General features: G+C 47.1%; 1 protein-coding gene across 1 annotated transcript in view; it reads left to right on the top strand.

Annotated features, from left to right (window-relative positions):
* INTS1 (integrator complex subunit 1) overlaps positions 1–26,395 on the top strand; it is a 526,883-nt gene that overhangs the window by 21,173 nt on the left and 479,315 nt on the right. Inside the window, 2 exon segments of the mRNA XM_078664951.1 lie at positions 13,758–13,871; positions 16,931–17,221. Of these exon segments, the coding sequence (XP_078521077.1) occupies positions 13,814–13,871; positions 16,931–17,221 (349 nt within the window). The 5' untranslated portion in view covers positions 13,758–13,813.

The raw sequence follows: 26,395 nt of genomic DNA, 5'->3' as shown, positions 1-26,395 counted from the left end.
TCGGCATTGTTAAAGTTAGAGCTATTGGCATTGCTCATGACATTATTTTTATTTATGTTTTGGTTTTTAAAACATATAAATAAATGGCATTGTCATTTACAATGCCAATAGCTTAATCTTTCGCAAATGCGAGACCTAGTGCATTTGCACCCACACACACACACACAGAGCCACACACACACACACAGACAGAGCCACACACACACAGACAGAGCCACACACACACAGACAGAGCCACACACACACAGACAGAGCCACACACACAGCCCACCACACACACAGAGCCACACACACAGAGCCCAACACACACACACACACAGAGCCACACACACAGAGAGACACACACACACACACAGAGCCACACACACATGCACACAGAGCCACACACACACACACAGAGACACACACACACACACACAGAGACACACACACACACACAGAGACACACACACAGACACACACACACACACACACACGTGCCAATGGCTTCTGGCACTCCTGTTTATCATACTTCCCCACTTCCTACCTATTTATGGAATCCACTTCTGATATTGGGAAGGGGGTGCAGAGAATTGCAAACGTTTTCCGAAGATACCATAAACTACACTTTGGGATGTCCAGGGGCACCTGTGCTCTCCCCTCCCGCCAGGCCCTCCAGCGCCCCTTGGAGTCAGTTTCCTCTGCTCCACCAATTACATAGTCATAAAGGGAGTGGGGGTAGCAGGTGGGTCACTGGAGAGAAAGTCGCTGCAGATCCAGAAAACAAGGGGCTTTAAATTCGGCCCGTAGCTTTTGGGCAACAGTAGTGAACGAATAGGAAAGGGCCGCAAGTGGTCTAAGTACAAAGTAGAGGAAGGAGGGGGTGATTAGCAAACCTGGGAGGGGGGGGAGATCGTCCGGGAGGCTATTTGTGCTCCTTGGTACCGAGAGGGCTGGCGCACCCCTGGGGAGAACGCCAGACTGGAGGCCAGTGGATCGGGGCTGGTGCGGGGTCACTGTGCGGGGGGGGGGTGTTGCAGAATACGCTGCGTTGGTGGTGGTCTAGGCTGGGAGGGCAGGGCAAAGAGCGGATGCTGAGTGATGGCGGTGTGGGCGCTACGGTTAGCAGATGGAGGGCGATGGCGTTTAGCCCAGAGTGCCTTCTTGCGCAAGACGTGGGGTGGCTTGCAGGCTTTCAGGGGGGGAGGAGAAATAAATAAATAAATAAAGTTTCCGTATGGAAGAACGGGTCGCAGGCGGTGCTGAGAGGGGGTGGTCAGAGGTTGGAATTAAGTGAGGAAATGGACGGGGCGGTGGTGGCCACTCTAGGAGAGTCCTAGTGCTGCTGGGGCAGAGGGGCGCGGGTTCATTGGGTGCGGGTTTTGGGAGTTGCAGTGCAGCGTTGGAAGGCGCAGGCTGAGGGAGCAAGTTTGGAGGGAGGGAAAGAGCGCCAAGGGGGGTGGGCACCAAAGCAGGGCAGCCAGGGAAGACATCGAGGGGGTGGGCGGGGTTTAGTTACAGGAAAGGGGCCATCCGAGGAAAGGAATGTATGAGATAGGAGTTTAAGGATGTCAGACTATGGCCCAGGGGGGCAGGTTGGCGAAGAGGGGTCAGTGCGGGTGCAGCCCCCACCAGGCACAGCAGTAAGAGGGGGTGGGATGGGGAAATGCGGGCAAAGAGGAGGGGTGCTACAGTTGGGCAGGGGGGGCGGGATGGGAATAGCAGGATTCAAGTGGGGAGTATGTTTTCGACCGGCCTATGCCTCTCGACGGTATGTATAGGCAGCGAGAGATAGTGAAGAAAAGTTAAAGTTGGACGCTTGGTGTTCAGGTATTGGCTAGGGTGGCATTGCTTACAATGGCGGGAGAGGCCGGTTATGCGTTGCACAGTACCAGATTAGATGCGCGGCTGCACGTAATTGAGTACACGTAATGCGCCCCCCCCAATGCAAGGACGCCAACTGCAACAAATGCCGGCCCGGGCATGACGGTGTGGCCGAGCAGCAGCACTGCGTGCTGTGCCATCAGGGCGCGCATGGACATTTATTTGGTTGGGGGCATTTACGACTTGTTATCTGTGGTCTGCTCACGCTGCCTGCACGCGCCAGTCGGACCTCTGATTGGTTAATCAGGAACACCTATCAGAGAGCTGACTTGGGTGTGCAGGCAGCGTGATGAGGGGCTGCTCTCTCACGATGACGTCAGGGAGAGAAAAAACAGCAAAAACACACCCCTCTATCCCAAAAAGACGGGGCTTGAACGGAGTGACGCCCCTCTCCTCCAATTGGTGGCCTCCGTTTAGGAAGCCAGCCAATGGAGAAGAGGGGCGGGTTCAAGCCCCCCATACTGTAAACATAAAATCTCGGCTGCGCGACACTGCTGCGCAGTGTACGCTAGGCCGAGACCTAAAAAAGCAGTGCCTCCAGTGGATTTTTTATGGTACGGTGGTGTGGTGATCCACGATGCAAGCTTGGCTCGCAGAGTCCTATTTTGTTTGTATCGCCTACATTTATCCTTTTTCTTGGTAGGCTTTATGTACAATGCAGAGTGCCTTGAACACTTCGCTGTAGACAGCCAGTGGAGTGAGTGTAGGATTGGAGTAATGCGTTCTCTTGGGTAAAGGCAGAGAATGAGTCTTGCTCTAGTTTTTTAAGTTGGTTGTATTTTGCGTAGGATGAATCTGGGTGCACCAAGGTATGGGCTGTTGGCATAGCCAAGCTTGGCGATTACAACTGTGAGGATAGCTTGTCGTTTTTGTTGGTATCCAATGTATAGGAAGATGTGATGCAGCGTTTATATTGTGTAGAATAGGCTCTTTGTGACTTTGCTGACATGGTATCAAGGATAGGTCTGGATCCATAGTTAACCCATGGTTTCTAACTTCCCCATGGTTTCTAACTTCTCTTGATGTTGTTGGAGGGACCTTGAGTTCCTGTGTCTGTGTGGCAGTAGGCTGGTATTAATTCCATTGTCCTCAGGTAACAATTTATTTCTTTATCCTGAGGAGCTCTAGGTGGTTACTCTTCAGCTACATGTTTATGCAGCAAAGGCAGCCCTCAAACTTTTAGTTGTTGATATCTTCCAGGCCATCCATTTTTAGAAAGGTTTGCTTGTTGTCTTCATAGTTCTAACAGATGAGGTTGAATGATTTTATCTGATTTGGAAATGGGGGATTAGGTAGATGTTGATCTTTGGTCCACTTCTTCTCAGGCTGTGGTGCTCGTCGGGTACAGTGGTGTCTTTTGATGTTGGATTCTGGTGCAGGTGTCTCTTGCAGTTGGAGGGGTCCTGCAGAAAGAGGCTGGAGGCAGCGACTGGAAGTCCAGTCTGGGCAAACCCCACGCATGGGCTTGGCTCTTGTTGGTCTGTGGACCCTTTTGGCATCGCCACCTGCCTTGGACTCGGGCTCTAGAGCACTGTTGCATAGGTGCTTTGAGGCGGGTGGCTGCGGTCATAGACTCGCGTCTTGGTGTTCGTTTTGTAGAAGAGGGGCAAACAGGACAGCTGGGCCACTAACTGTCCCTGAAGTCCCTTGGCAGGCAGGTCAGTCTTCCTCAACTTTGGTGTCCCGACTGGGCACAACAAGCCTTAGCTTCAAGGAGTCCAGTACCCCGAGTATCAGTCCTGTGCAGCTCCGGTACGTCCTGGTGTCCTCTCAGGAGGGCAGATCTGACCTTCAGGAGCACAGGGTCCTCTTCCTGGGGAGCGGCAACTTTGTGGACCGCACCTTATGTCTTTGGTGCCTGTGGCTGCAGGGGAGTAGCTCCTCCACTCCAAGGGAGTTTCTTTGGCAATTTCTGAAGCACTGGCAGCCCTCTGGGTTTCTTGAGGTCTGCATAGCAGTATGACGATTTAGTTGCTCCACAAAGGTTGGCTGCAGCAAAAAAAGCAGAAGAAGACTGCTGACCGAGAACAGAGTTAGTAGTCTTCTTTCACTCCTTCTTTTTTTGTCCAATGAAATCTGAAGATCTGGTATTGGGAGGGGTTCCCCTAAATACTTAATTTAGTGGTGTTCAGGGAAGTGAGGGGTAGTAGCCAATCGGAATCTTACCCCTGGGGTGACTACACCCCCTAGATGACCACTTCCTTTGGTGAGTGGGCATCATATTGTCCCAGAATCTCTGATTCCACCACACACAATATGATGGAATTTCTAAAGTTGTGTTCATGTAATAGTCACCCTAGAGGTGGGCCCATCCTGTCATTCCAACACACCTCTTGCATAACCCATTTTCCCCGTCCTGTCCAGGTGCCAAATGGCTCGGGACAAAAGGGGTCGGCTTCCTCACCTATGAGAGAAGCCAGATTCGCATTCCAAGGGCGGTGGGCTCTTTGAAGCTCCCCTGCCTTGCAATGCTAATTTGCAGGACATCCTGTGGAAGGGGGTGGAACACCCTCTGCCCAAGCAGGCTTTGTTTCTGACCTCATGAGAGCAAAGGCCCTCACCCTTGGGGACCAGAAACGTATCTCTGGTGGCAGGCCGGCAAAAAACAGTCAGTCAACTGGCTGTAGAGGTGACTTACATATACTAAATGCAGTGACTTTGGCATGTCACACAGAAGTGTATCATGTTGTGTTTTCACTCATGGTTTGCACCATGACACACAGCCTCCAATGACAGCCTGTGTGGAATTTGTATGTGGGCCCCCTAGGGTGGCATGAGATATGCTGCAGCCCCTTAGGGACCCTCTTTAGTACCCCTGCCCTAGGTACCTTGGTACCATTTACTTGCAGCGTACAAGGCGCTAAACTCCTTTGCCAACTGTAGCACAATTAGACAACACCTTGTTTTAGGGAGCACTGGCACTGAAGTCTAGTTAGCAGGCCTCAGTGCACTATTAGAGTGGAAAATCAGCATCTAGTAGTGAAAAGCGGGGGGGCAAAAAGTGTGTGGGGGAGGGGGGAGGTAAATGCAACAATAGTCCAGTTCCCTACACATATAATGGTGGAGGATTGCTCTTCTCTCCGTAATGGTTGGGTCATGTGTTGGGACGATGTCTGTGTTCTGTTTTGAAATCAATTCCATTGTGATTTTGTCACAGAATTCTTGCAATTGTGTTGTTTCTGTATTTTTGCACTGTGTATTGAGGAGTTCTTCTTGTGGAGTTCCCTAGAAGGAAGGGTGTTAGCTTCAGTAATGCATATGGATTGATGTTATCTTTTCATGGTTCTTATGGCTCTTCTGTAGGGTCTGTTATGGCGGTGAAATTAGATTTGGTCTTTTTCACCTCTTGATATTCTCCTGTTGTGTTCTAGTATGTTGAGTTGTGTTCTTAGTCTTATGATGTTGTCATTAATCCATGTTGTGCTCTTTTTGTGGTTAACCGTGAATGTGGCTTTTATTGGTTTGTCTAGTGCAGTGGATATCTAATTGTAGAAGATGTGTATGTCTTATGGATGCTTATTTATTGGAGTTCTTTCAAGATGGGAGTTGGGTTTGTGTGGGCTGCAGACCTTCTGATTGTGTCTCTCTCTTTGCATACAAGACAGAACCTCCCCATACACCCATGTCCATGTTTATAAAATAGATACACAGCTATCTCTGAGGCACTTTTGTACAGGACTTTTTGCACATTTGCCCTACTCCATGTGCAAGTAGCAGCCCCTGAAAGCAATCCGTACGATTTGGGGGGTAGAGATCTATGCATGTGTTTGGGTAGCTCTGCATGTATGTTGGGAACAGGACTTGAAATTTAACTTTGCATGGTTATTTGGAGAAGCTCTGCATATCTGCTTCCAGCTCCGCACATCAGCTGTGCACAACCCAACATGCATCTTATTTTTTATTTATTTATTTATTTAGGATGTTTTCTATAGCGCTACAAGACCCGAAGGTAACAGAGCGCTTTACAGTAAGAGAATGATAAATACTCCGCAGGAACATGACATATGAAAAGTAATAACATTCAACGAGTGTCAATAGTGAAGGAGGAAATTTGGACAGCAGAACTTATTTGGTAGCAGGAGTAAGCGTAGTCACATAGTTCAGGGGATGCCATCTGATCCGTGTTATCCACAACCTAGGGAACAAATAAGGAACAAGGACTTAAGTTGGCTCTTGAATTCCACGTAGGATGGAATGGTTCTGATGTGCTGGGGGATAGAGTTCCAGATTTTGGGGGCGTTTCCTGTGAAAGAGCAGTCCGCTGTTCTTTTCTTTCTGGTTTTAGGAAGGATGAGCAGTAGGGAGTTAGAGCTTCTCAGATTTCTGGTTTGGCCTGCTTTTTTGAGTTTATTTGCCAAGTATTCAGGTTTGCCGGTGTGGAGGGCTTTGTGGGTTAGACAGGCCGTTCTGAAGATACTACGCATTTCTGCTGGGAGCCACTTGAGTTCTTTGAGTGCCGGGGAGATGTGATCAGATTTTTTGACGCCAGTGATCATTCTGGCTGCCGCATGTAGTGTTGTTTTGATAGGTGCCAAGTGCGATTTAGGGATGCCTGTTAGGATAGCGTTCCCATAGTCCAGTCTTGACAGTACTAGTGATTGCGTGGCCGATTTGAGGTCCTTGTTGGGAATGTAGGGTTTGATTTTGTTCAAGAGTCTGAGATTAAAGAATGCACTTTTTGCCGCGTTCTTAATGTGATTTGTCAAGGATAGTTTGGGGTCTAGGGCGAAGCCCAGAGATTTTACGGAGTCAGCTAGAGTGAGATTCCCTTTAAGCTCATCTATTGTCTTTAGCCACTCGGTGATTTGAGGGTTGTCTTCTTTGTTTGCGATGAGGAGTGTCTCAGTCTTGTCTGGGTTTAGTTTCAAGTGATTATTTGTCAGCCATTCTTGGACATCATTCAGGACATCATTTAGTCTGTGGATGTCATTAAGAGAGGATGTTTCCAGATAGATCTGTGTGTCATCCGCGTAGAGGTGAAAGCGGATGTTGGTTTTCCTGAGTAACTTGGCGAGCAGTTCCATATAGATGTTAAAGAGCTGAGGAGAGAGCACTGATCCTTGAGGGACGCCCTTGCTGACTTGCTGGATTTCGAAGGTGAAGTTCTTGATTTTTATTATTTGCGTGCGGTGGTGTATAAAGGAGGAGAACCACTTGAGAACTACCTCGCCGAGGCCAGCTCTATCTTGAAGAGCCTTGATGAGGAGCTTGTGGTCCACCGTGTTGAAAGCTGCGGAAAGATCGAGAAGAATGAGGAGGCAGCATTTGTCTGCGTCAAGAGATCTATGGATATCATCTATGATGTTCAGCATCGCAGTTTCTGTGCTGCGGCCTTGTCTGAAGCCAGACTGGAGGGGGTCCAGGAGATTAATCTTGTCAAGATGTTGAGTCAGTTGCAGAAGTACGCAGCGTTCAAGTGTTTTAGAGAGCAAAGGGAGGTTAGATATCGGTCTGAAATTGTTCAAGTCTGTTGAGTCAAGACCGGGTTTTTTCAGCAGAGGGGTGACTTGCCCCATTTTTAAACATTCAGGGACCACTCCATTTTTTAAGGAGCTGTTTATGATTTTGCCCCATTTAGGTGCTAACGTAAGCTTCATTTTCTTGATTAGTCAGGGAGGAATGGGGTCTGAGATATGAGCTGATGGTTTGGAGGTCGAGATCAACGAGATTATCTCTGTTTCCAGGACGGGGCGAAAGCTAAGCCAGGGGGAGGGAGATGAGCCGGGAGGGAGGGCCTGCGGTACAGTCGAGCTGCTCTTCTTGAGGTGTGAGTTGTTGATGTCTAATGATAGTTCGATTCTTGAGATCTTATCGTTGAAGAAGTTGGCGAAGTTATCGCATAGTTCTTTGGACGCCTGTAGAGATGAGGACAGAGGCTTGGAGGATTGTTGTCTGATGATGTTGTAGAGCTCCTTCGGTCTGTTTTTGGCTTTGTCCAGTGCCTCTCGGAAGAAGCTGGATTTCTTGTTTTTGATGTGGTTGTTGTACTTCCTGCGGGCTGATTTTAGTTGGACGCAAAGAATGGAGGTTGGGTTGTTTCTCCACTTTCTTTTTTTGGCTCTAAGGTTTCTCCTTTCTGCGTTGAGGTCCGCGTTGAACCATGTTCTGGATGGGGTGGCTCGGCTTCTTTTGAGCTTTAGTGGCGCTAGTTTGTCCAGAATGGACACTAGCTCAGAATTATAGTGGTCAGTGAGATCATTGGTGGAGAGGTGCGCTTTGTTGTCCGGAAGAAGTGAGCTTAAGTGACCTTCCAGGATATCAAGGGGTACTTGGGAGAGGTTTCTCGACCATTGGGGGGTCCTGAGGGGGTTTGAGAGAGATGGTGGGGTGATTGATATGAAATAAGATCATATGGTGGTCTGACCAGTCGACGGGAAGTATGTGGTTGACCGTGATTGAATTCTTTTGTGCAATGATGGCATCCAATGTGGCTCCTTTGTAGTGAGTTTCCTCAGTACAGTGTTGTATAAGGTTGTTATCATCGAGGAGGCTGGATAGTGATTGGATTAGAGGATTGTGAGTCTCGTTCCATCGGAGATTCAAATCGCCAAGAATTAAGTTTTTGGAATCGCCGAGTGCGTCTTGTGCTATCAGGTCGGATAGTTGTTCTCCAAACTCGTTGTTTCTGCCAGGAGGGTGATAGAGCAGGTGGCACAGTAAAGAGTCGTTGTCTTTGGTCTTGATGACGACAGATAGACATTCAAATGAATCGTAGTCAAAAGAGGTGGTTTCCGAGATGCTCCAGCTGTCCTTGTGGGTGATAGCGACCCCACCTCCTCGTTGATCTATCCTGTCTTTGGAAATGAGGGAGAAGCCAGGTGGTACCAGCAGGGCGGGGAGGAGATGTCTTATTTAGCCAGGTCTCCGTGAGGAACGCAACATCAATGTCATGAGTGAGGATAGCTTCAGCTAAGTCCGTTGCATGTAGTGAGGCCGATCTGCAGTTGATTAGTAGGCAGTTGGTGAATTTCTCCTGGTTGCTGGCAGTTCTGTCTTTAGTCTCCTTGGGTATAGCGGTGAGGACTGGGAGTCTCTTTGGTTTGATGTTGGGCAGGTCTTTTCGGTGACCTGTGATTACTTGGATTTTGGATTTAGGTGACTGTGAGGGGAGAGTCGTATGTAGCGGCTAGTAAGGTTGCTTCACTGTCTGACATAGGTGCTTCTGATCTAAACGGCCTGGAGGTCGGGTGTTTTGAGATCGATAGACTTGAGATCATGGGCCTAAGGCAGGGGGCTCCGGTTATTTCGGGCTTCTGTGGACCGGAAACCAGGATCCTATGGGGGGGATCGAGAGGCTGGGAACTAAGGAATTCTGTGGGCCCCTGGGTGTTGTTGGTGTTGGCGGAGTAGGAGGTCCGGGGAGGGGGTTTCGGGGGTCTACAGACTATTCCGAGGTTAGAGAGGATTTCCATTAGGCCTTGGGTGATAGTGTCAATCTGGTTTTCAAGGGCCACGAGCCGCTGTGCTATGGAATCATGGGAGGGGTTGTGGGCATCAAGGGTAGCGCCAGGTGTGTTATGGTTCAAGAGGAGGGGTTGGGGGATTGGGATCGGGGTAGAAGACGGGGGAGGGGTAGGGGAGGGACAGGGGGAGGTTTAGGGGGTCTGAAAGCTGGGATGAGGCTCGTGGGAGGGGGCTGCCAGTTGGCGTGGAATTGTTTTCTGTAGGGGGCGGTGGGAAGCGGTAGATGGGGGAGGAGTGGTGATCTGAAGGAGGAGTGGTTAGAGTTTCTTGTTGTGGCTGGTTGGCCGTGCGAGGGCGTTGTGATGCGGCGGGGAGATGGGGAGCGTGTTGGGAAGTAGTGGGATCGCGGAAGAGAGGAACAAAGTCTTCTCTGTTGGCTGTGGGGGCGGGCAGTGAAGGGGTTGGGGCAGGGTGAGGTAGGGTAGGGAGGGCTGATCTTAGTGCGGGAAATAGGGAGTCGAAAGCTTCCAGGTTCTCATTGTTAGCCTGGATGAGGACTGTGCCATTGGTGTAGATGGTCACGGTTGTGTGGCCTCTACCAGCTGATCTGAAAGGGAGTATCGTGGTTAATTTGCAACTATGTGGAGTGGATGTGGTTTTGGCGATAAACAGTTGCGTTCTGATCGTGGAGACCCATTACTCCGTTCTCTCAGTGTGGAATATCAGGTCCATCTTCAGCGGTCCGTTGGAGGCCGAGTGATAGATGTCTGTGATAAGGGTTTCTTTGTGTTTGCGGATGAGTTTCTGCTTGAAAATGCGTCTTAGTTTCGTAGAGAGAAGGGGGGGAAGATGATGGTGAAGGAGTTCCGGCTGTGAGGTTTCAGGTGTGTAGATAGGACTACTGGGGGAGGGAGAGGCAGGTCCTGGGCCATCGTGGTGGTAGTGTGAGAGGAGGTGCCTGGTTTGGTTGCAGTATTAAACTTGTGTGGCGCGGGAGGGCAGGAGTCAAGCCGTCTGGGCTTCACGCCGGCGCGACTCACCTGAGCATGTGCCGCTGAGTCTGGAGTCTGTATCTGGAGTTCAACGGTAGTAGAGTCCTTTAGGTCTGCCAATTCGAGGGCTTTACTTCACAGGGGAAAGGCTGATCTTGTGCAGCTGAGTCCAGAGAGTCCTGTATGGCGTTGTAGCTGGTGAGCTCGGCCGAGGATTCCTTGGGCTCCGCTATTTCCTGGCAGGCGCGGGGGTGGCGAACCATGAGGTTCCAATAGGTCAGTCCAGGCGTCCGAGGTGAGGCTCCGGTCGGGGGGAGACCTCACAATCCGCTATTTTTGAGGTCGGGCGCGGGGGATGATTACTGAGGGTCCAGCAGCCCAAGAGGTTGCGCCTAGGTAGTGGCGGACATCCCGTTTCTGTATAACATACGGCCCTTCGGAAGCTGGGACCGTAGGAATGGTGTTGGGGGGGGTTTCGGTGAGGCTCCGGTCAGGGGGAGTCCTCCTGATCCGCCATTTTTAGGTCAGGCGTGAAGGTGGCGATCGAGGCGGGCCAAGCAGCCCAAATGGCTCCGCCTAGGTGGAGGAAAGAACATCCCATCGCCCCATGGTGTGCGCCCCGCAACAGCCGGGACCTCAGGAGGGTGGCAGGCGGCTCCGGTGAGGCTCCGGTCAGGCTCCGGTCAAGAGGAGTCCTCACGGGCCTCCATTTTAGAGTCAGGCGTGGAGGCGGCGATCGAGGCAGGACAAGCGGTCCCGGTGTCTCTGCTTAGATGGAGGAACGAGCATCCCATCGCCCCATATTGAGCGCCCCCGCACAGCCAATACCTCAGAAAGGTGACAGGCGGCTCCGGTGAGGCTCCGGTCAGGAGGAGTCCTCGCCGGCCGCCATTTTGGAGTCAGGCGCGGGGTTGGCGGCGGTGTGAATCAAGCAGCTCCGGTGTGGAGAATCATCATCGCGACCGAGAGGCTTCTCTCTTCCTGTGGCATCCGGCCCTGCAGTAGCCGTGATTTGCAGGGAGTTGCGGGCGTCTTAGGTGCCGGCAAGGGTTTCACTTGGTGGAGTGTCCTGGGGTCGCGGGAAGGCAGGGGAGCGCCGATCACCTGCGGGTGTGATTCGGCCGCCGTTCCCTGCTTTCCGGTAGTGAGTCAGGCTGCACTTCCAGTCTTGCTTGTCCTGTCGGTGGCCCGGTGCTGGGCAGCGCTGGGGGGGGCACTACTTAGATAGTTATCAGTTGTGCCGGGAGCTCGATTTCGGAGCTCCATCTTAGGCAACCTAACTCAAGTAAACATAACACCTACCCCTGCGTACTCCCATGTATTAGCCTTTCAGCTTATAGCTTGCTTAGTCTCCACAACGGCCCCCTACAGCGCTAGGGATGCCTGGTTGCACCCTGGGGATGCCCAGGAGTGGACATTTCACGGGGAAAAACCAGGATGGGTTCCCTAGCGGTATGAGTACAGCGCCAGGACACTCAGGAGTATCAGTGCGCTTTACAAGTACGGCTACATTTACATTTACATTTACATTCAGTATAAATCACTGTCTGTACAGGAGGCTTACATTCAGTGCACATTCATCCGATCTGTCGTATGAATGACATGCTATGTGGAAATCTTTCAGCTTTGCCACTATATAAGGAACAGTGTTGTAAAGCAGGAGCGGACAACGGAGGAAGATTATATTATTTTATTCAGATATAAAGTATGGAAAGGCTCACCAGGGACAGGAAGGACAGAGCAGGTACGGGGACGGAGGATGGGGAAGAATATGGCCGGGGCAGGGGTGACGTCACATAAGTACAAACACTGGCATTCCAAAATGGAATGCATGACGTAGTGCATGTCACCATAACAGATAACTACGGTCCGCGACAGGTACCATAAACGATAGGATACAACATCTCCCTCCTTTACCCCACAACAAACATTTAGTCTTGAACAAAATCTTCATAACGTTTTGGCATTCTGATTTGTCTTCCACTTCTAGTTTTTACACCTGTTTTCCCTGGTGCTGGGACTCTGATGGAGGCAATGTCTGGTTCTTCTTCGTGGTGACTCTTGTCAATGGTGCTGCTTCCAGCCCTGCTCCCGGCGTTGGACAGGTTGCCCAGCTCTTCTTCCATCCTGGAGTACGGACTACCGGACACCTCATCCCATTCCAGGATGCTATCATCAGCACCTTCCTCTTCAGCTCTTTTACCATTGAGAATGATCTTCTCTTGTCCATGTTTTAACTTGACCACATCGTCTTTGCTTCGCCAGCCCTTTTTCCTAGGTACACTGCCCCTTTGGTGGATTCTTGTACTTGCACGGGCCCACTGTAGATTGATACTCCTTTGGTCACCAAGCCAGGTTTCTTTGCTATGACCCAGTCTCCGCGTTCTATCTCCTTCACCGTGGCTTTATTGACTTGGTCGGCGTACTTCTTGGTCTTTTCCTGTTTCTGTACAAATTTCTCTCTGACATGCAGCTCATTGTCCTTTATCTGCTCGGTTTCGCCCCCACTCCTGTACCAATCATCAACTTTTGGCGTAAGTACGTCCCTACACTCTCTCCCTCTCATAAGATAGAATGGAGTGAATTCAGTTGTTTCATTCGGGGTGTTGTTATATGTGTTTATTTTCTCTCGGATACTGTCCTTTACACTTAGTTGAGTTGCGATGGCCAGTTGGATCCCTTCCTTGATGAACTTATTCACTCTCTCCACTTGGCCGTTACTCTTTGGACTATACAACGGTGTCTTTTGTTGTTTTATTCCCGCCTTCTTCAGGAACTCCACCATTTGTGCAGATATTAGTTGGGTTCCGTTGTCGGAGACTATGATTTTGGGTTGTCCCTCAACTGCGAACATCTTCTTAAAGAACTTGATCACCTTTTCAGTCGTAACAGAGTGTACGAACTTGAAATGCACCCATTTGGAGTAGTAGTCCGTCACTCGGCCACACCATAAATGTGCATGGTTTGCTTCTATATACCAGCAGACAATTTACATGCAGGTATACATGTGTAACAATCGTATCATTCAAGTGAGTTGTGCTTACGTTACAGTGCATTAAAAACCCAAGCTGAATTGTCAAAGGAGCTTAAAGTTAACTGGTGCCCGATGGTATGCTAATAAGGGCATTTACGAAAATGCAAGGACAGGGTTATAAGACTTACTCCTGTGTAGTCTGTTGTGCAGAGGATGTCGATGTTGAGATATTTGTACGTATGGATGTTGTCCATGATGTTTCGTTGTAACCCAACTATTACAGCTTGTGATAGAGATTGTTCCATACCTTGGCGTTGGATTGACACTTGAATAATCTGTTATGGTGGGGATTTCATTTTCTATGACTCAATTTCTAAAGTAATTATTGATTTTTTGTGTCTCAATTTCTCAACTTCCTTTTGAACCATTCTTTGACAAGTCATGCACGAATTCCCTATCACACTTGCTATGTGTAACTGTGTGTTTTATGCTGATTTTGGGTTCCATTTATTTCCGTTCTTCAGAAAACCATTTAGCAATTAAGAAGAATACAACTGAGTATGAGAAGAGCTTCATCAAAATGAATCGTCCTAAACCCACCACAGTGCGAAGACCAAGTACTGCTGCCAAGCCTTCTGGTAAGTGTGACATGCTGCTTCCAGTTAAATAAGTTTGATTTTGGCTGAAAATTAGTTTGTCCCTTGCATCCTTTCTTCTATAAATAAACGCAGGTGTGTTGTGTGGACATGTTTGATCGTTTATCCATAGCTGATTGGCATAATAATATATGGGTCCGTTTTGGCCCCAGTTAGAATGGTGCGGGATGGTGCTTTTTTGAGACAAACTTAATTGTGCAAAATAAGATAAAACATGGTTTGTCAAAAGCACGCTTATTTTTTTTATCCCGAAAAGTGTGGGGAGAGAGTATTTTAAGGAGTAATTCGGACCGGGAAGATTACCAAACACTAGGCAATGCAAAAGTGTTTTTTCAGAATAGTAAAATGTTCAACCATTCACACATTGTTAAGACCTATTTTTGGAGGAGACTGTGTAAAGGTATTTACTTTAAGGCTGTGTGTTCTATGATTCTCTGCTGTTTCTTTCAAGGTTACTCGGTATTTTGAAAATGAATGGAAACATCCTTCTTATAATATAATCAATTTTCAAGGTTTGTTTACATTCTTCACAGTCAGGATGGTCGTCCTCTGAGTACCATCATCCAAATTAAGCACGACAGCTCTGTAGTTGTGTTGATCATTTTTAGCAGGTGGCCTGTTTCATTATTGTTTTTTGATTGCCAAGCAGGACCAATGCCGCTTGTACCCCCATAGCGACTCTAGAGATATGTATAAAATTTTTGATGGATTTAAAGTTTAGGCCGGGATCTTGTATAGTGAACTTCATTCTTGTTTGTAAAGTCTGTTTGTTCTTGCAAAGAGTGTTTTGGGACATGGAGAAGGATTTTAGAGAAGGAACAGTACTCACTAGCTACACCGAGAATATGGAGAAGTTGGGTCTACAAGTTAATATTACAAAAACTTTCATAATGAAGTGTGGTAAAAATAGCTCTTGGTGTAGGGGCATTTTTATTGACAATAAAAAGGTGGAACCTACTAAAACATTTCCTTACCTAGGTATTTTGTTTGATAATAAGGGAACATGGTACCAGGCAGTTAAAAACAGGAGTTTGCTTTTTATGAATTGGCCCTAGCCAATTTCGCGAAGAAGTTGGGCAGAAAACCACCCATGGAGCTTCTACAAATTTATAGGGCAAAATGTATCAGTATAGCGATTTATGGTACAGGTGTGGGGGGCCATGTGATACGAAACCTATTCAGCAGGTGGAGAATGCTTTCTTAAAATATCTCTTGCGGTCCCAGATAGTACTTCCACCTACGTATGCCACTCAGAACTAGGATTGCCTTGTATTTCAGACTTAATAAAAGTCCAACCAGTTCTGTTGTGGCATTGGATCTGGACTTCTCCAAAACCACTTTTAATTGTGATATATTAAAAGATAGCCTCATGTTGGATCGGGCCCTGGAGATTCCTTGCCTGAAATATATAAAAACTTTTATGAATGATTTGGGCCACTCTGAATACTTTATTAATCCTGGAATTTTACATTTTGTCACCGGAAAGCACATTAAAAAATGTTGCTTGACTCATATGGAGGCAAATAGATTTATCATCGAGGCAGCTAAGTCGTCGGTACAATCTAACCAACTCATACTCACCACTTATGGTATGCAGCTGTACCTAAACTTTGCATTAAGTGGGTATGACTGATTTGTCCTAACCCATTTCAGATTCAGATTTTTTTCATTGCTTGATAAGCTTTCCTGAATTAAACGATTGGCCCACAACATTAAGTAGTTGCCCATGTGATAAACAATCTCAGCAAACAACAATGCATGTGGTATTTTTGCAAATGTTATGCTATGCAAAGAAGGAGATGGATTTTACCAATCTTGAGATTGTTAGGATTGAGACAATGTATGCCAGCGCATTTATTACTACAATTTTTAGAAAATTAATCTTTTGTAAAGTCAATAGCATCTTTTTAAAAAAGTATCATAAACTGTAAGTAAGGAATTTTATATGAAATTCGCTGGGGATGACAAAATGAACTTGTAACTTATTGTTGGAATCAAATGCTGTATTATCGAGTAATTTGTATTTAAAAGTACCCAATGCCCTTTTTATCCTGTAATATTGATGTTTTAAACTGTATGCTTTTGTTATTTTTGCACAAAAAAATGAATAAAGCTGGCATTGATTGAAAAGGAACGTTTAAGTTGGACATGTTTATTATTTTTATTAGTTGCTTTGATGAAGGCTTGGCCATTTAAATCTTTGCAAGTTTTTGTAACATTTAAAATTCTGCTTGTGCCTTCCTTGATCAGTACAGGCTCTGAAACTTTACTTTCTGCATAATTATATGAATAAGAAGTAGACAAATGTAAATCCCTGGAGGCCATTTGCTTTTTATTGTATAGGTATTCAGGTTTGGACATTCTTACTGTGAATGGTTTGTTTAGTATTTAGTGGTGTATCATTTCGAGCGAGGTCAATTATATGTTGGTGCATTTGACTTGCTCTTTTTTGGGCTGTCTGATCCAGAAGTTTAAAGCTTAGCTTTGCTTCTGTTTTGCGTGCATGCCTGGTCATGGTATGCATCCTATGCATTATCTATTTATGTGATATTGTTTTATTATTTTCTGAGGCTTTGCATTCCAGTGTCCAGAGCACATTACCACATGTTTGCTACCCTCAGATGACTGTTCAATAATTGTGTTAATTGACAATGTCATTGCGATATTATCTCTGATGAGTTATTTTCCATCCTTTAAAAGATTTTAAGAATCCTTGCGAGTCTACTACTCAACCCTGATGGATACCGAAAACAATGCTTAATGTATTACTGACCGCTGCATGTTGCTTCTTGTTTTTCATGCTGATAGTGTGTTTGCTTACCTGTGTGTTTCTGCATTTCCGGCATGCTGGTATTGGTTTGTGTATTCCGTCTGATTTTGATGTAATTATGCTTTGCCAGTTATGTTCCAGGGGAATTACTTATCTTTTGATGAGATGAATAACTAGTGCCTTGTTATTACTTATTGCACAACGTGAGCAGCTTAAAATACCTTCTGCACTGTCTTGTCTCAGTCTTTGATTGTACATTCCTTTTTCCTAGGCCACCCCCCACCTGGGGACTTTATTGCTTTGGGCTCCAAGGGGCAAACCAACGAGCCCAAAGCTCCTGCAGCTATTCTGAAACCTACTCCCACAAGTTTATCATCAGAGCGCAAACGTGAAGCTCCTACGGCTTTAACCAGTACCTCTGCACTGACTGGACTCACCAAGCGACCCAAGCTTTCATCTACACCTCCATTAAGTGCTCTTGGGCGACTAGCAGAAGCTGCTGTGGCAGAGAAACGTGCCATTTCTCCTTCCATAAAAGAACCATCTGTGATCCCGATCGAAGGTAAGGAGTCCTCTCAGACACTGCCAAAAAAAACCCTTATGGTAGCGATGGTACTCCTGAATATCCTCAGGTCCGGTACCACTCGTGGCACGCAGGTGCGTAACCCGGGCTCGTCAGCCCCACCAGCTCAAGAGAGCTTGAATATAAAAGAGAGTCCAATTGGTCGCACGCTGCTTGTCCTATCAGCGTGTTGCCCCAAAGCATTGTGGTCCATGAAGTAAGCATCAGCGGGTGCGCCTCTGCCAGGGTCTTGAGCAAAAAAATCACTGTCGCGTTGTTATTCATGTTTCAGTTTTTAAGAGTAGTAAATTTAAGATTTGCGGTATCCAAAATGTTGAATTTCAATGGTCTTTTGGAGGAAAAATTATAGCCAGAAGTTGACAAGTTTCATCATAGACACCAGCCACATACAGTACTTGTTTGCATAACACATAATGTAAAAGATAGCTGAAATAATAAGCAAACTGCTATTCTGACAAGGGACTCATCCATTAAGCTCACTTTTTCTAAATAAATGGATAAGGAAGGCTTTTGTGATTTTTTTTATTTTTTATTATAAATCTTTTTATTAAACATACTCGATAACAAGGTACAGTTCCACAAAGGTCAATACAAAGGGTACAGCGAAAGCAAGTATACATACAGATACAATAGGATAGGTAATTGGAAATCACGGGGAGGGGGGTCATCACTGTCCAGGTCACGGGGAGGGGTACAAATGTTTCCACGATATGAATTCCAAGGGGCCCATATCTTCGACCATTTTCGGGGGCAGCCTCGGGCCGTATATACAGTCTTTTCTCTTAGCCTGCACTAATCTAGGTCTTTTTTCCAATCTGCAATTTTGGGTGCAGCGAGGCCCCCCAAAGCTGCACGATGTTCCTTTTAGCAATCATACATCCGAGTGTGACCCATTGTGTGGTGTATGTGTTTAGGTCGGTCGGTTCCCATATGTTAAGAAGGCATCTGGGAGCTTCTGGCTTAATCTCGACCTCTAATGTTTCGCTCATGACTGTATGTATCTTACGCCAATATTCCTGGATTGGATCACAGTGCCATATAATGTGCATGAATGTGACTAGATGAGTGCATCCCCGTCTACACGACCCGTCCGTCTGCCCACCCATGTGTACCAGTTGGGGACCTGTGACATAAATTCTGTGCAGGATCTTTAGCTGCACAAGACCAAGCTGCGCCGGAATAGCAACCGTTTTGGGGGAGGCGACCGCTGTCTGCCAAATTTCATCGTCCAATTTTATGCTGTCTCCGGTCCATTTCTCCTGCAGTGATATTAGGGGATCTCGAATGTAGGCCCCGTTCGGAAGGATCCAACGTTCCATATGGAACCCTGGGTCATCGGGGCGGCCGTAAGTGCCGTGGTTTATTGCTGTAAGGTGTGCTGCCCAGTAGTATTTTTTAATGTCAGGTAGCCCGATTCCACCGTCACACCAGCTGAGCGCGAGTTTTGGTAAAGCAATGCACGGTCTCCGGCACCATAGAAGGTCCCGTTGGAGCCCCTCAATTTCCTTGAAGTAAGAGTTTGGGACATGATCAGCCGAGTTTTGTAGGGCATAGAGGAAACTGGGCAGGGACATCATTTTAAAAAGGGGCGTTAGTGAATTTAAAGAAAATGTAACTTTAGTCTTGCTTTTTGGGCTCAACCGTACCTTCTATGAACAATTCACGAAAGAAAAACATTTTCTTAATGAAACCCAGCATCCGAATGGTGAGGTTGCTTTGAAAGTAATCGCAATTCCTAAAATGAGGGTACTTTTGCTATTAGATAATTTCGGTTTTACGTAGGAGCCTTTATCAAACATTTTTTTTCCTGATTCTTTGTTTTGTTGCTAGTCTCAAAATATTTTATTTGTTGCAATGTGTTTCAGAAGAAAGTTCTACTTTGCGCTCACTCCTAATAAGTGTTACCTCAGAGAGGAGAAAAGAAGGGCAGTGTCTTTTCATGTAAACTGAGCAATGCAGTATCCCTTCTTGTAACCTTCCAGTTAAAACAGTAATGTGAAAAAATATATTGTCTTACAAACATTATGAATTCCACCAAAGATTTCATGGAGCCTATTTATTGTGGCGGTATTAAAGAGGTGAGAGAGAATCCAGCTAGGTATTGAAAATAAGCTGTACTAAGGACCATAGTACTTTGGGGAACCTCACTAGCAGAGGTTGGTAATGCCTCAGAGCAACAAAAACACATGTTATGTTTATTTGTATGGCGTGCACATCACCAGGAGGTTATATTGGAACCTAGAAGGGTGGAACTGCCCTAACTAGGGTCAGGTTTTTAGTTTCTTGCAGAATTCTGTGATGAAGGTGGCAGCTTTGATGTGGAATGGAGGGTTGTTCCAGGCTTTGTGGTCAGGTAGGAAAAGTCACAGCCCCCAGCTCTGGTTCAGTGAATGTGGGGATCAGTGAGTGAGGAGGAGGTGGCTGGTCTGTGTGTGAAGCTGGATATGGTGGCTACGGTTTCTGTGCCTTGCATGTGTAGTACTTTGTAGGTGTGTGTGGGGAGCTTCAAGACGTTACACTTGTGGATTATCAGCCGGAGGAGGTCCATAAGGTGTTTGGATATGTGAGAGCAGAGTGGGAGTTTTAGAGTGGGTCTGGCTGCTGCATTCTGTATTACCTTGGGGACTTTTGGTGAGTTGAGAGATGAATCTGACATAAAGAGCATTGACATAGTTGAGTCTGCTGGTGATCGCTACTTGTGTGTCGTATCTTTGGGTGTCCAGCGGAAGTCATTTGTATACTTTTTTGAGGAGCTTAAGGATGTGTAAGCAGGTGAAGGTGACTGGATTGATCTGGTTGAACATCGAGATTAGACTATTGATCACAATTCCTAAGTTTCTGGCTGAGTTTGGCAGGACTAGTATTCGTCCTAGCTCTGAGGGCCAGTAGGTGGACAACCAGATAGAGGTGTCTTTACTGAATACCACCACTCCTGTATTGTTGTCTTGAGATTAAGGCGAGAGGGGAGAGGAGTTGGCCTAACGGCTAAGGCGTTCGACCTCGGACCTGGGGATCTGGGTTCGAGTCTCGGTAACGACGCCAAAACCTCCTGTGATTCTGGGCAAATCACTTAATCTCCCCGTGCCTAAAATGAAAGTAACTGGAAACGTAAAATGTAACGTAACTGGAAAAATATGTAAAGCGCTCTGATACCTGATTCGGTTCGGGTCTAGTTCGTGCCATATAAAACTCTGCAAAAAATAAATTGGGTATCATCCAGTTTGCAACCTTGGACATGCAGTTGATAAAGTTCACATGGGTGTTCCTGGCTGAGTTGGGCAGGATTGTCATTAGTCTTAGCTCTGAGGGCCAGTAGGTGGAGGACCAGATAGAGGTGTCTTTTCCGAATAGCACCACTCCTGTTTTGTTGTGTTGAGATTGAGGCAATTGAGTTTCATCTAGTTAGCGACCTCGGACATGCAGCTGATAAAGTTTGCTTGGGTGTTTGTGGTGTCTTCTGAGAGGGAGAGGATGGGCAGAGTGTTGTCGCCATAAACATTATGCTGAGCCTGTGAGTGTGGATGATGTTGGCAAGAGGGGGCATGTAGATGTTAAATAGCATAGGGTTGATCGAGGAGCATTGAGTGACGCCGGAGTTCTAGTTGTAGGCAGTAGACAAGTATGGGGTTAAGATGACTGTTTTGGTTCGTCTTGAGAGAAAGGAGCTAATCCATCTGAGTGTTGGTCCATGGATTCCGGTCTTGTGGAGGCATTGGACGACGATGGGTTGGAGAAAATCTTCAAATTACTGCACAAACTTTAAGGCAATTTCCCAGACTAATCTAATAAATACGTAAAGAAAAACCAATAGGCAGTAGTGGGCCCTATGACGAAGAGAACAGCACATCAGTATGAACTACGTATTTGTAACAAAAATAAGTGTGAACAATTTTGTCGCTATATTTAGACAGGGGTGCCAGAATAGCTCAATACACCTCATGTCTGGAGGGGCCATTAGCACATTAGAAACTAACATGCATGTAAATACACTAAATAAAAAGCTGTTACAGCACACCCATTACTATGTTTAACAATCCAAGTACAGTATTGGACAGGTGATGAACAAGATCTAAATGCAAATGCAGTCTTTGACAGGTGTTAATAAGGACAATCTAATGAGACAACAGGTACGTAAACCATGTAAGAAGTCCAAAAACGTCTCGAGTGATAATTCATTCACTTTTTATAATTTTTTCCAAAGATTTCCAGCACACGATTTAGCCAGCAAGTGTTTTGTCTATACTTAGACTTTTTCAAGGCAATAGGGGAATAATAATATGGTTTGGTCTGGTGTAGATGCGGTCACGACCAATGTCCGACGCAGAAAAATCATGTATTGTACCAGGCAATCAAAATGAACTTGCGGGCTTCCGCAAAAACCACTAGTAAGTATCCAGTTCCCAGTTATGACATCCAGGCAGCTGTGTTTATGACCCTTATATATTCTCTTGAAATTCTCAGTCAAATTCAATTCCGTTGTGTGGACCATATGTATCATCCATTTAGATACACAACATCGCGATAACCAATGATACACCTGGGTAGCAAATCCCTGGTAATCGTACACGGTTAGCAGGTACACACGTCTTTGCGTGTCGAGACTATCGTTCTGAAGGGTTGCAAATTTACCAGGGATTTGCAGTCCATGTGTATCATTGGTTATCGCAATGTTGTGTATCTAAATGGACAATACATATAGTCGCCCCGAACCTCGGATCCTTGACTATTATATATCATGTTGACAGTACCTTTGTGCATCTTAGCCCGCAGATGGTGGGCCTGGCAACTGGCCACAGCGATTGCTACAGAGATCGAATCTATGCTATAGATGAGACAGTGCGTATTCCCTACTGTCGAGGTCTAAGCGCTTAAGTCGTAGGCGCCCCTTTTCCAACTCCCACTGTACTCTTGGGGCCCGTGTGCATTTGTAGATTGCTTTGAGTTTAAGAACCGTGTACTCCAGACCCTGCCGCTTCTCTTTCCTGCGGTGGGTGTCAGCCACTGATATGGCGATCAGTTCACCTCTGACCACCAGCTTCAGAGCTTCCCAGAGAGAAGCCACCGACGTCTCCCCTGTGTCATTGGTTCGGAGGTAGTCTGCAGTCACCATTTTTATTGCAGCCACCGAGGTCAGGAACTGGAGGAGGCCGTCCAGTAGTCGCCAGTGTGAAGGCCTGGTTTCACCCCGGTCCAGCCGGATGACCTTTGAGAGAGAGGAATGACCAGAGAGAGACATGTGGTCGATGGAAACATCCTGGACCATATTTTGGAGCGCAGAGGAGGCCAGGAACTAATGTCTGCTAGCATATAATGTATAGGTGGCACAGTAAAAGGTGTAGTCCAGAGTTTGGGGGTTCGAGAGTCACCACACATCCCCTAAACCCCAGTAGCCCAATCATAACAGTACCTGGGTCGAGAATTCACCAGACTGCCTTAACAGTGACCAGATAGGTCCAGGTCTGTGTCAATGACAAGATGTATATCACCCCCAACCAGAATGGCTGCATCAGGAGAATTCAGGACTGAAATAATAATTTTTCTTGCTGTTCATTGGGTGTATACAGGGAAGCAATCGTGATGTGTAGGTGACCCACTTGTATTCTATATACAAGTAACCTCCCTTTGATCTCAGCTACTTTATTCAGGACCTAGTCTCGGAATGCCCAGGAGAGAAGGATCGCCATCCCACCCTTTTTTGCAGGCCCAAAGGATTATAGCTGGTGGGACAGCCAGAGGGATTTCATCCTATGCTCATCCTTGGGAAGGAGGTGTGTCTCCTCAAGGAGGCAGATATCAATGCCAGAGCGTTCCAGGAGAGGCAAGACAGCAGCCCATTTAATCGGGTTATTAAGGCCTCCCACATTGAGGCAAGTTACTTAAACCTCCTTGGGGCTGAGAAGAGACATCTGCTTTGGTTCCAACCCCCAGTACAACTCCCAGGGCCCAAAACAAGCAGAGCCATCCCAGGAGTGGGGGTGAGGTAGCAATTGTGTCCCTGATCATATGCGAATGCGTGCGATGAACATGTCAAACAACAATTGGACTCCGTAAGCTGGGCTTAGTCCGTTTAAGAGAATCAGTATATAGTTTACTCTGGGAACAGTTGTCAAGCCAGACATCCGCTGCCTCTGACCAGAGTAGAACAGAGCAATCACTGGGCGGAAACATGTGCTAAATGCGACAATAGCATTCTTTGATTAAGATCACTTGGAGTTCTTGCCGTGACCAGATGTCAAACTAAAACAGCTTGGCATTCCTATGCAAGCTCCTTTGGCCCGGGGCGTAGGAATTTCTTATGTATGGAAGCTTTCTGCCAAAGCGAAGTACATGGGGGGAGCCCCAAGAAGGAGATTGGGGGGGAGGGACACAGGCATCGAGCGGGCAGGCGCTTCCCTGGTAGGTCCAAGATGTGGTAAGCTTCCTCCAGGGTTGGAATAATTTGCCCTCTGAGTGAAAGACCAGCCTGAAGGGATGCCCCACCCGTAGGAGACTTCCTTGGAGTGCAAGAAATCAGTGATAGGCTGAAAGTCTCTGTGACGCTGGATAGTGAGCCCAGAAATGTATAAGTTGTGAGGACACTGCTTTATTGATAATATCTATTTTGGTCTTGAAGTTGTATACACACATCAGGATGTCCGTTGGCCTAGCTTTGGGGTCCTACGACGGCCAACTCGGTGCACCCTGTTTAGCTGCATGGTGGAGTCCTCAGCGTGGCCCAGGATTGAGCGGAACATCGTCTGGGTGCATGCCTACATGTCCAAGCCGTCGAAAGTTTAGCTTTTTGTTTGTGAAGGGTTATAACCTTTTGCCTCAGCATCCCAACTTCCTTTCTTCTGGCCAATTCCTTATCCTCAAGGGAGAACAATCGCTCTCCCATGGAGATCAGGTTGTGTTTCATGTCTCTTAGTGTCCCCCTTAACAACCCTCCCTCAAATAGTTCTTGGCTGGACCTGGAAGTCTTCTCAGCATGCACTCTAACGTGGAGGCTGATTGCTGTAGGGGACCCAGGGGGCAGTCTGGTGCGCGAGATACTGGCAGGGATTCCCCATGGCAGGGGTGGACGAACCTACTCTTCTCTGCCCTGCACTGTCCCCCAAGGCCTTGTACTCACTGCACCCCCAAACTCTGGTCCAGCAACGGATGGACTGCGCAGGGACATGAGCCAAGCTCCTTTCTGCCTAGTGTGGGTTTTCTGGTATGGGGGAAGCACGCACCTCTAGCTGATCACCGATCAACTCCTTCCGCAAGTGGGGGTGGGGAAAATTGCTGAGCAGGCCCTCGGCTGAGCATCTCCAAGGGCAACCTCTTCCCCCAGGCTGTGTACAAAGACTTCTCCGAAGGCCCAAGGCCATGCCAATGTACCAGGATGTCCAGGCGCCTCCCCCCTTGGTGCCAGCCCCCGGATGGCACTGGCTGTGTGGAGGGGGTGTCGCGCTAAAAGAAGATCCCTGGCTGAGGATCACGCGAGGGACCTCCAAGCCTCCGGCCTGGTCCAGCAATCCGGTTCCAGGACAAGCCTAACATCCCAAGCATCCTGGGGCCAAGAGACCGTAGGTGAACGTACGCTCAAGAAATACCCATATAACATAACATAACATAACATAACATCTAATCACTGCTGGAGGGCCTACTGCGAGATGACGAATCAACCAACTGCTGCCACGTGCGGTACTGAGCCAGACCCCCAAAGTTCATCATGTAGACTCTTTGCTCCCCTCTGCTCCTCTATCTCTATAAGGGTGATTCATGCCTTGTTGGTTCTTCTTGACTTGCCAGCAGCATTTGGCTCAGTCAGCCAGAAAACCTTACCAGTAGCAGCCATCTCAGCACAGGCAGCAACCCGCCCAGCCCTTTCAGGGCTTCAAGGTTCTTGGTGGCAGCAGATGGACACCATGAACAGGGTCTGTCCTCTATTTTCTCTTCTCCTGCTGCTGCAGCAGCCATGCTGCTTTAATTCCCACTTCAGGAATCAACCGTGGCCAGTGAGGGACAGAATACACTTTAACCTGCCCAATTGGCTTACAATGTCAGTCTTGGTTAAACCCGTCTCTTTCTATCCGCCCGTCTTATGGTTCCTCCTGTTTTCTCACAAATTTAGCCAGGTCATAACTCCATCCTTTCCAAAGAGGTTCAGTCCTTGTTTGACAAAAGGGAGATAGAGTACCTGAGATGGAGAGAGACAATAGGTGCTCCTCCTGTTACTTCTCAGTGCCTAAAAAAGAACGATGAGCTCAGACAGATTTTTGAACTTTGTTTTTTAGGAACGTGCCTCTATTTCTGTCATGGTCAACCCCATGTTTTGCCACTGGTACTGATGTTTTTCAACTAATGTGCACTGGTATCCTGCTAACCATGCCCCAATGCCAATGCTCTTTCCCTTAAACAAGGTGTAATGTTCTAATTGTAAAACAACTGGCACAAACTGTAGCACCCTGGTAAGTCCCTAGTAAGTGGTACCCCGATAGCTAGGGCATTGGTACCAAAGGTCACTATGGGATGCAGCATGTATTATGCCACCCTAAAGAACCCCCACACAAATTGCATGCAGCCTGCCTGTGTCAAGTCAAGTCAAAAGTTTATTGTATAATTAATTAAAATCATTACAATCTTCCCATGTAATAAAAATGACTGTACAGAAACAATTAATATCGAGCAACATTAAAATTCCCATTAATTTTGTGGCTAGAATCCCAAAATATTATAAATACAACAGTTAAAATTTGGATCTAAGCCAACTTCTATGATCCGGCTAAGTGGGCTCTTAATCAGCTTTACATTCAGTCTGGGTTTAACGTTGAAGGCCCGTAGGGACCTAGCCTGGGGGGACATTCTCCTCTGTCTTCCTCCTGCTCAGCTTACCACAAGGGTTTTCTTACCTCTGCCAGGAATTTTACTCCCCGGCAGGCCAGAATTATTGAGGAGCCTCCCAGCCAGCGTATCACTGCCTGTCTACATTTACGAATGTTCTGTTCATTGAAAATGGGCTTTAAATACCGTCTCCTCAGGACCATGACTGCTGGGCATGCACATAAAAAGTGGGATAGGGATTCCGTTTTATATCCACATAGACTGCATTGCTCCGTTTGATGTTTAAGTTTCCAGGATGGTAGTAGATCTTTTGAGACGTTCTGTCCCATCCGATAGTCTATATAG

This window comes from Lissotriton helveticus, chromosome 10, assembly GCF_964261635.1.
Source record: "Lissotriton helveticus chromosome 10, aLisHel1.1, whole genome shotgun sequence".
Taxonomy (NCBI): Eukaryota; Metazoa; Chordata; class Amphibia; order Caudata; family Salamandridae; genus Lissotriton; species Lissotriton helveticus.
The sequence above is the reverse complement of the archived record's forward strand: the minus strand, read 5'-3'. Positions and strand labels throughout refer to the sequence as shown.